At 30.0% G+C, this 11,089-nt stretch overlaps 1 protein-coding gene across 1 annotated transcript; it reads right to left on the bottom strand.

The window, feature by feature from the left end:
* Window positions 1-3,768: 3,768 nt before the first annotated feature.
* Window positions 3,769-4,055, bottom strand: LOAG_09099 (hypothetical protein; the record flags this gene model as incomplete). The annotated part of the gene is made up of 2 exons (XM_003144628.2): window positions 3,769-3,835; window positions 3,907-4,055. The coding sequence occupies 2 exons, from the start codon at window positions 4,053-4,055 to the stop codon at window positions 3,769-3,771; spliced, it is 216 nt and encodes a 71-aa protein (XP_003144676.2).
* Window positions 4,056-11,089: the final 7,034 nt, after the last annotated feature.

Genomic DNA, 11,089 nt, shown 5'->3' with positions numbered 1-11,089 from the left:
AATCTTCCGTTGGTAGCTCATTCTTTTTTGAACTTATTTCCTTGTTTTATGTCCATTAAGTTCAATAGAAGTTTGATTATTGGGTTTTATAAACAAACCTAAATTCCCTCTTCAACTATGAGTTAAGGTACTCTGGGACACAACATTTTCCAAAACTTGGGAATTTCTTAAAGGTGACAAGGCCAAAACAGAATATTGTTACCGCTTGGATATAAAATAAAAAAGTCACCCTTATTAAAGTACTGGTAATGCTGGATTAAATCAACTTAGCTTGATGGTCATATGATAAAGTAACATTACGATTAAATTCATGCCGAACTCAAGAACCAACTAAACAGTTCATTACTGAAACAAGAAACACAATTAAGAATTGAAACGTCGATATTAAAATATTCAAAATGACCAGAGAATTTTCTCGAACTTCTGACGAAACACTAAAGACTGGAGTTGCGTAACCAGATATCTTCATTTCGTATATTTATGCAGTTTATCTGTCTAAACACTGCGAAGACCTAAACAAAACTGCATTCTTATTACGACTTGAAATATAAATCTCCCGATCGAGCTCCACTTTTCCTTTTCCCTAATTTTGATCTCGATTATACGTCTGTCCTCATGATCAAAGTTAAGCCATGAAGTTTTACATTCTATTGACTCAGTTTTATTTTTCTGAGAATAATTCATATTAATATTTTTCATACAAGATCCCTTTCGTACAGTATTATCATATCTGTAAACGATATAAACTGAACATTTAGCTTTTCAGTGTATCTCTTCTTTCCTGTAAAAACACAATGCTTTTATTAGTTTTTTCCAGTTGCAATTCCCCTCATACACAATCCAATTTGCAGTTACAGTTAGAGCAATGGACAGTAGTATACAACTTCATAGGCTTAAAAAGAAAATATCAAGTGAATTACATATTACAGTTGAAATGATTACCTTGTTACCTTTGGATCTTATCATTCTAGATTTCTCTTCACCACATCTTTTTCATTTCTTATCTCTCCTCATTATCTCTTTTATGAAATAGAGTTAGATGCTATTTATGATTATCCTCTCTTTTTATTTTCTGCATAAAAAATGATAAAATTTTCATATAGCAAGCAAAATTTTATATAATTTTTACTTTAAGAGTATGAATCAGTAAGTAAGTCAAATAGAGTCAAGTTTTAAAAAGGTTCTTTTGTTTTAACCAAGATTAGTTAAGACAATCTCATGTTTCACCTTTAAATTATCCAACCAATTGAATTATCCTCGCATCATAAACCCTTTTCGGTGTTTTCCCTAATGAAATATATGTATCCGGTATATAGATCGTGATTTTACGCTAACATGGCTCAAAATAAACTTTTTAGAACTTTATACGAAGAGCCAGAATTATTGAAATGTTAAAAATAATTGTGAGATAAGCAGTGATTACTTGCACAGAAATAACGAAGAAAATTAACAATACATAACTGATTTACTTGAATACAGTATTCGTTCGGCTTACCTTTGCTTAACCTGCAGTTTCAGTTAGTTAACACAGATAAATCACAAGTGGTTTAATGATTCAAAAGCTGTAGAATATGAATTACATTTCTTACGAATGCTACAGACATTCGTGTGATAAGGACTTCAAGGGAAGTCCTTATTACGTATGATTAATTTTGGTGGCTTTAGCCTCAATGACTACCATATAAAATTAAATTTATTTTAGGCTGTAAGACAAATTCGCCATTAATTTTGATTAGCCCAACAAGCTGCTATAACATTAATTTTAGCCACTACCAAGAAATCTTTAAATATTTAATTTACAATTTTGTGCAAAATTAAAGGTTCATTTTTTTTTTATACTTGCTGCCACCAGGCGAATAAGTTTACAACAGCTATATAATTAGATATATATTTGGTTTTTGTATGTCATTTGTTAGGCGAATAGCTTTTTATAGTGATAACTTTACCTTTGCTTATGAAATGAAGGAAATTTTTTCATTTTAATTGACCTCCAATCTATCCTCACAGTCATGATAAATGCTGAGTTTTGGATCAATTGTTTTGATTTCGATATATCCTTTGATTTGAAAATGTCCTTGTGAATCGATCTTACCTTCCGCTAATAAGTTGTCAGTGTCAATACCTGTTGAGATAAGAACCGTTAAAAATGATGAAAGTTTGTAAAAGTCGTCAAATTTAATCCAAAAAGTATTACAGCTTCAGAATATTCCAGCAAGCTAATATATTATCGTATAGTAATATTAAAAGCTACATGTCTGACTTTGTACGAATTCTCAATGCTGTCTTTCAAACATAGAATGTTTTATTTTTTATTTTTTTGAGTTATTTTTCAAAAAGAAAAAAAAAGACCACAAACACTGCTTATCTCGTTAGTCTGGTGTAAAATAAAATATTTTTAAAAAGTGAATTTTGAAATGACCAAAAACTGTTGCAGATATTGAAGCTATCATCAGAAATTAAAATTCAAGTTTCAATTTAAAAATTAAAAAAAGATTGGAAAAAATGTGTGGGAAGATAAACATCGATCATCATCATACATTTTCACTTTAATATTAAAGACGGGTTTATCATTGTATGGGGAATTACCTTGATTCCCTCACTTTAAATCCTACCGATAATACTTAAAGCTACTTAAAGGCTATCAGAGTTGATAAACAGACCAATAACTCCGTCATTGTTTCTAGTGCTAGAAATGACGATTTTCCTGATACTAAATCTTAATGCTAAAATATTCATAGTTGAAAAACCAGTTAAACTGAATGAATTATGCAATACTGAACAAAAATGAAGTGTGAATGAATTGGATTAAAACTTGAACTAAAGCAAATCGTTTGTAGCGAACCGGTCGGAATTAAAATTAAGCTGAATTCCGGCTAATCATGTGATAGGAATTAGAAGTGAAAGGAATGAGGAAAAGAAAACGCAATAAAATACAGAAAAGTTAAAATTTTTGAATCTGACTAATCATCAGACCTTTTAAGCAATGGTATTGTTTACTATAATGTTTGAAGAAATTATTGTAAAAACGATTGAACCTCTTAAATATCAAAATCAAGTTTTCTAATAATATTCTAGCAATTTAGCTAGCAAAAAAAAACGGATTGACGAAATATGAGTAAAGGGAAAGGAGGTGTTGAAAGAACTGTGGTTAACTTGGATCATCAGAACGTTTATTCAAAAAATATAAATCAATTGGAAAGTTCTCGTGATTTAACAATTTTAAATGTTGTCTAATACTCCGCGTACTTTCGCTTACTTAAAAGTTAATGTTACAGTTAATTATGAAAGAGATTGTATGGATTGAGTGAAGAATGGTAATGAAATGATTCTTAACTGTTCAAAATTCAAACATTTTTTACAATTATTAACATCTCTGTTCTGAAAAGAAAAGGTATAAAAAGCAGTTATAATACAAGAGAAAGTATAAATGTGAAGACTTTTTTTTAAAACTATTGATGAAATTAATAATCCGAAACAAATTCTGATGAATTTCTGTTAGTATATATAGTTTTTGTTCGCAATCAGCTAAACAGGCATATTCCAGAAATACGACATTAGAAATTAATTAGAAAGCAAAATAATATAGAAGAGACGAAGACAATCATCAAATCACATTCTGATACAAATACCTTTCTTTTAAAGAAAGCAATTGGTTTTATCATCGATAGACAACTGTCACGCTGATTGCAGTTTACATTAATTCCAAACAACTGCATATGGATTAATGAAATTTGCTGCAGTTCCAATTCCCCATACATTGGTTCTTCATTAGTTTAACACTTGAATCGTTTGACATGATAATTTTTCACGCTTATTCAGAATAGCAACTCTTCCCCTGCAAATGTCATAATTCAAATCATAATGTGAATTAGACTTTCTTCAAATTCAACTTAGTCTTTTCCAAACCACTCAAATTCACTACAATAATCATAAGCTTTTAAGGAATGATTTTCTATCGTTGACTTTTTCGTGAAGGAATAATCCAAAACGTTCAAATGTTCACCAGTTCCTTTCCACCACTGATCATAACCATAACGAACAATCAAAGATTCCATTTTATTACGATGCAATAAACCAGCGAAAAATCAGACCAAAGCATTAAATTAAGCAACAGCATCTATCTTCTAATTGCTGAGATAAAGACAAGGTTCTAATACTTTCAGTGCTCAAATTTAAATATTTTTGTTATTGGAAATAAAATAAACTGTATAGTATGACCGATTATTTCAATTGTTTTTCGACAACGTTCATAAACAGCCAGAATATTGGCCCAACGGGATAAATGACACTACCTGGTAAGTATCCCTAAATTTGTATTCTATTTAAGTATATATATTTTGTTCAAAGTATTGAAAAATTTTCATCCTACTTTATATACATTACAAACATTAATCTGAATTCGAATTGACACCTTTTAGAAGAGCTCTCCATGGTGTTATTTAGTTTGGGGTCAGTGGATAAACGCACTAAAGCGAGTATTGAAATCCAAATGTAATTAATTTTTATAACAAATTGCTGGAAAGAAGTACCTAAAGATATCACCTTAAATAAATAATCTTTATAGAATGTGATTTTTATTAAAATTAAAGAGAGAAAATTAAAGTTTATAAAATGTCATTTTTATTAGAATTGAAAATTCAAAATTTTAATTAGGATCAAAAAGTTAGTCTTTGTCTTGGTAGGAACATGATCTGGAGCTAGAAAAAGGACGGGAAAGAAATTAATAACGCTATTTTTCTAAGCTATCAATATCGAGATACAAATATAGGAAACAGCAATGACAACAGACATAAGCAAGCAATGATTGTGAAATTCATTGATTCCACATCAAAAGTGATGATCATAATGAGATAACTCTTTGTGGATCGAATTTGATGATTTAGTCAGAATGTATGGAATATTTCACACTCTTCGGCATATGCTAATTGTTTGCAATTGTCTGACAGTTGGATGGCGAATTATATCATGGGTTTTCATCTTGCTCCACTGTTTTGTCCCTTAAATCAGGTATCAATATTAATTTGCATTGATCCGATCCCTGTGATTACTTTGAATGGAACACAAAGCAATCATAGTGATCGGATCAATGATCGGATCAGCTTTCTTGATTCGTGAAATGCTAGTACTTATCAGAGTAAACCCAGACTTACTAACTCTTATTTCTAAAAAAGTAGTTTTCATTATCTCGTTATAGATATCCTTGAGTGATAGTATGACATTAGTGAAGAATCTTCCACTGATCTTTTCGGCGATATCAGGTCAATTTGACAAATCCGAGCTGCGCTGGACTGACATATCATCTTCTTATCCTTAAATTTTCAAAGAGAAAAAAGAGAGGCAGACCGCTGAAATGCAAGTTTAATTTGATAACCTAAACAATGTGTGATAATCGGCAAAAGAAAATTAAGCAAACTCACTCTGTTACGCTCGAAATGAAATATTAATAGTAAAATCGAAACTCAAGTATTCATCACAATTTGCAGTTTTTTTTTATCGCATTTACGAAATTTTTAGGAAAAAAACGGTGAAATTGTTAAGGTAAATAATATGTCCATTGGGTGATCAATTAATTATTCAGGTTGTTAAGATCAAAGAAGGACTTACCAAAGCAATATGATGTCTACAAATGCTCGTGCTTTTGATCACACTTGCTGTAACCATCACATCGTATGCTTCTCTTTGATGATTGCTAAAGCATCTTTTAAAGTATCCGCCTTCTAATTAATAGTATTAGTAGTAACAAAGCGTATTTTTCTTTTCTACTTAAAATGAATTTAAAAATAAAATTTCCGGAACTTTGATACTTTTTCTCTTCCAGAATTTTACCTACGTAATAAAAAGATTTTAAAGAACTACTCGAGACCATTCAAAAGTAATAAATGCATATTGGTAGCCGATTTAATGATGCTAGAAAAAAAAAAACTGAGAGCTAATCGAGAATAATTTCCATTATTTAATAAGACCGAGTAAAAAGCAAATATGTAATTGCGACTTACCACCAAAGTAGAAATTTCCATGATGAAATATTTGGCAGTGACATAGAGCTTATACAGCTTCTTTCAAGACAAGGATGCTTGGATGGAGTAGAAGTAGTTTCCTTCTGTATCTCTCAAATTTCATTCCTTGGATTCATTATCGACTTCATTTAATAGCTTGAATTTTCGAATCTTCTTCAGTTGATTCTTATGGATTAGTTTTGGAGATATTCGACATTCGTGCTATTTCAAGCACAATGGTTTAGATTTAGATATATGATCCTCGTCCGGGATGTGAAGGAGTTAGACATCAATTTTAGATTCCTTCCACACTTTTAGATGATTTTTGCCATCAGCTGAAGAACTTAGCTCAAGAGTTTTTCATTAGCTATAAGGAAAAACGATAGGATGATAAGTAAGGTATGATGAAGGAATGGGTTTCCCAACTAATTTTTCTTTTTTTTATTTATTTTACGAAACGATTGGAAGATATGCAGAATTACAGCAAAAACAGATGTAGAAGCAGTCTGTTAAAGTTTAGTTAGAATTTTACTTGAATTTTTCCAATTGCATGCGATTAAAAGATATTTTAATGTATTAAACTTTTAGTTAGACTTTTTGGACAATGAAGTTTGCACTTTGTTCCATATGGTCTAAATGTTTGTTATGTGAAAAATCAAATCCCTGCAAGGAAATGAATCGCAGATACTATCTGTAGGAATTTTGGTCGTAAACTCAGTTATGGGCTTTCGATCTTGACCGAACTATCAACATGTCGTAAGTTAATGTACACCGGTCCAAAAGACTTGCTTTAAAGCTCTTCAAATTGAATTCTATAAATTGATACTGAAATGGCAATATGAATGGAACTTAAATTTTAAAACTGTCAAAAACGATGTATGAAATTTTCAATTGTTTGAAAAAATTCTGGAGTTTCGATAAGTCGTTTGGATGCATATTTCGTTTTAACTATCTTTCAAATAATTATAATTCAGATGGAAATAGTTTAAACACTTCAGTACTTTAAGATACGACATTCAGTAGAGAATGATTATTAAAAAGTGACATAACAGCGGATAACAGCGACTTCTAAAGACAAACTTTCGCTACTGAATGATTTCGCTTCATTCTGCACGAAATATTTCCTTCCAAGTAATTATTTCAAAGCCAATAAAATTGGATAGTATTTGGTTGAAAGGAAATGTGCGATTGAAATTATGATTGAAGTAGCTATGTTATATATATGTATATATGTGTGACGATTGCAGAATAATTAGCATAATGGTGATCGTGCTTGCTTGGAAAGAAAACTGAAGCTATGGGGACATCATTTCCTTTTTTAAAAGTCTTCGCCTACCTTATTCTTCTTTTTCATTCTTTTCGTGCAACTGTACAAAAAACCTTTCTTCTTTTTCTTAAAAAAAATTTTTTTAACAAGTTAACCTAATTATAACTAACACTGTCATCGTTGAATGTCAATTTTAGGATCAGATATCAGTAAAAATCGGATATATTCGCACATAAATTTATTCCCTTATTGGCATTGATTAGCAAATTCGAAGCTTGTTGAGTCTCTTTTAAGAATATAGTGAAAATATCTGGGGAAATTCTCTGGATGCTTCTGAATAAACATTCATTCTTAGTCTATTAATGTGTATACAAATTATTTGTTTAATTTTTAAACTAGTACTTAGTTTTAACTTTTCATCAAAAATTTTAGAGAAAATCACCAGATAGAAGTGTTTTCTGAAAGCAAAGTAAGTATTCTCTGAAGAATTTTGTTACTGAAACTGCAATGACTGTTCTGTTGAGAGTTCTTTGCTTACAATCAAAGTATCTGAATTACCAAAATGCCCACACTTTTAGTATAGAGGCATTCTTTCTACAGAGATTCAGATGCTCTTGTTATTGTAACTTCAATTTGGATTTTAGCTTTCATTTGCTTTTGTTTTACTAATTTCATACGAAAATAATTTTTAAGGAGTAGAATTTAATAACTGATGATGAAAGATAGAAGTAATATTTTAATCAAAGCAATTATCGATTTGTAAAAACATGGTCAAATAAAAACATGGACCGCCGAAAGATATGAGTGGGCAGTATGATGCAGTCAAAAGGCGATCGATACCTCTAGATATTGTAAGACAAGAAACCTCTCGTCTGGATGGGTCAAGTTGCAAAGCATGACCGATGTTCTTCAGGATGTAATAGGAAAAGTGTTGGCTCATCCAACATCACACTGGGATCATGAGTAAATTCTACTTGACAAAGCGTGTTACGTGTGTCACTGATAACATATAGAGTTAGGTATTGCCGATTACTGTCGTGATTTCTCGGGAATGGCAGTATCCGATATGTATTTACACTCCAACAATAATAGTGTATTAAGGACCAATCAATCTTGTCAATAAAAATAGCATTGTGATGGTTCAATCATCAATAAATATTTATTGTAAAAAATATGTTACTGTCAAGCAAAATCTGAGCTCTATTCTGTCCTATTTGTTGATGATAAGAGATTCCAGTGTATCACATCACTGATAGTTCATGGCATTTTGCAATAAACTTACTTTTAGATATGCTTGCTTTAAATTTTAATGCATTTATTTGACTTTGTTAACAGAATCTGTTTATCTGGAATATCAAAAAGGCAATTATTTCATTCGCGAGATATTTTAATAAAATTGAAAAATTACACTGATAAGGAGATTTCTCTTTCGTGTATCACAAAAATTGGTGACGATGGAGTGATTACTGTGTATTAACACTTGTTATGTATTTCACACATTAAAAGTAGTATTTGCATAGCAATATTTTGAGTTTAATAACAGATACAACTGATATAGCGCATCTCATATCAATTTGATAAAGTCATATCAACAGCCTGAATTTAAGAATGCTACTATATTTGTGAAGTTTTTCTAAATTACTCGAATGTTTCGAATTAGATAATTTCTACATTTCATTATCCCTGTGCTTTTGAAAGTTTATTCTAACGGTACTCATATAATGGCTACTTCTTGAGCTCTTTTTTAGAATTTCAAAACAAATCTCTTGTTTATTTTTTGTGCATCTCGCATTAATGTAAAGCATACCATTGTGGCAGAAAGCTCAAATACAAGCATCTTTGAAATATTTTTGAGAAATGAAATAAAGTCGAATAGCAGAAAAATGTGAAAACCGTTGGAGGTCATTTATAGCTTAATAATTGCTAAAATGAAAGTTGTGTTTTTTCCTTTCACTGTTATTTCCATCTTTACACTATTATCAAATCTATGATTCATTTTCCCGTCACTTATATTTGCATTTCTTAATTACTAGTGTTGACATTTAGAATTTTCAGTGTAAATCCTACAATCACAATAGAGCATTAAGTGAATTGTTCCTTCACCATTCCTTTACTTTGTTCTTCTATTCACAATAAGATCATCTGACGAGGTATAAATCGAGCACACGTTGTAATAATGAGAATAATTAGTGACACACGTAATGATGTCTCCATTGATAGAAAGAAATTCTTATTATTACGTAAGAAGGATAAATGATGCGATGAGAGAATCACAGCCTGTACATTTAAACTAAATTGTTAACCACAACATATTTTACATTCTATTGTGATAGCGGTATTCGCGATAAATAAATACATCGTTACGCTAATGCAATTGGCCTTTATGGGACATTCGCATGCGCAATTGATTTGTTCAATATTTTGCATTCCATTGATGATTGCATAATATAAAATGTGCGACAAATTTAGCGTTCCTTAATCGTCCACACATTTTATTCTCGAAATTTGTCAATCATCATCTTTTGATTACTTACCAAATTTGTAAGGAACAGAAGGAAAGTCAGGTGAGAGGAGAGGAAAGGAAGAGATAATCATTAGTGGTTTTAATATGGGATGAAAGTTGACAGGTCTAAATTAAACATTTTATCTGTTTGACTTATCCTTGTCATGATCTTTCTTGGTGCTAATACGAGCGAATTAACAAGCGAATTACTAACGAATAATTGAAAAAATTTTTCGAAAATTTGCTGTTATAGAAGACAGTTGCGTACTTTATGTCATTATCCTTTTCTTCGTGTTCCTTTCTCCCAGAAAACGAACATTCACACCCCCTGGCGCAAATTTAACACCGATAAGAACAAATAATGGTTTTCACTTTTTTTTGAGTCTAATTTTCACTAATTAATTAATAAAAGCTCCAAAATTTCCATTTCATTTAACAAATTCTAAAAATATTTCTTTAGTACTATACGAGGGAAAGCGTAGTTCTTTCTTGATTACAAAAATAACCTAAAGTTTTGATATTTATTAATATATTTTTCACTTTTCTTGTAAATATTACAATTTGAAATTTGTTATGTCATTTATCTCTTTCACTTATTTCTGCTGCATATGAAAAGTATACTTTTTACACCACACATTCATCTGTGATTTGAATTTATTTGCTGTTATGATTCCAACAACAGCAGTATAAACATACTAGTCAGTAATTTCAGAACAACTTTACTTATCTGATAGGATCCAATTCCCTCTTTAACATTTTGTTTATTTCATACATCAAATAGTTCACAAACATTTTTCATCATTTCCCATTATTTTATCACTATTTGCCATCTACTTGGCTTTACAACTCATCTAAGCATGTTTATAATAGTCATAGGAAACTCAGTGGAACCATTTTGATTCAAACTAGTTATAACATTCTCTTTCATCCTAATGGACATCACAAACTGTGTAAATCTTTATAATCGTACGTGGAAATTTTTAATTTTCAATTCTTAATTTCTTAAAAAAAGTTTTTATATTACTTTGAACCAATTTTTTAAGCTTTCGGAAACTTAAACATCTTGAAATTTGATTCGGAATTAAAAAGACAAATACATAGGATAAAATAAGCATATGACGAAATGATAATCAAAGTTTTTTACTCCAAGTTTATGTTATTTATTGTGTTATTATTATTATTTATTATTATTATTATTATTATTATCATTATTATTATTATTATTATCATTATTATTATTATCATTATTATTATTATTATTATTATTATTATTATTATTATTATTATTTTATTATTATTATTATTATTATTATTATTATTATT

This window comes from Loa loa, assembly GCF_000183805.2.
Source record: "Loa loa unplaced genomic scaffold supercont3.23, whole genome shotgun sequence".
NCBI lineage: Eukaryota > Metazoa > Nematoda > Chromadorea > Rhabditida > Onchocercidae > Loa > Loa loa.
The sequence above is the reverse complement of the archived record's forward strand: the minus strand, read 5'-3'. Positions and strand labels throughout refer to the sequence as shown.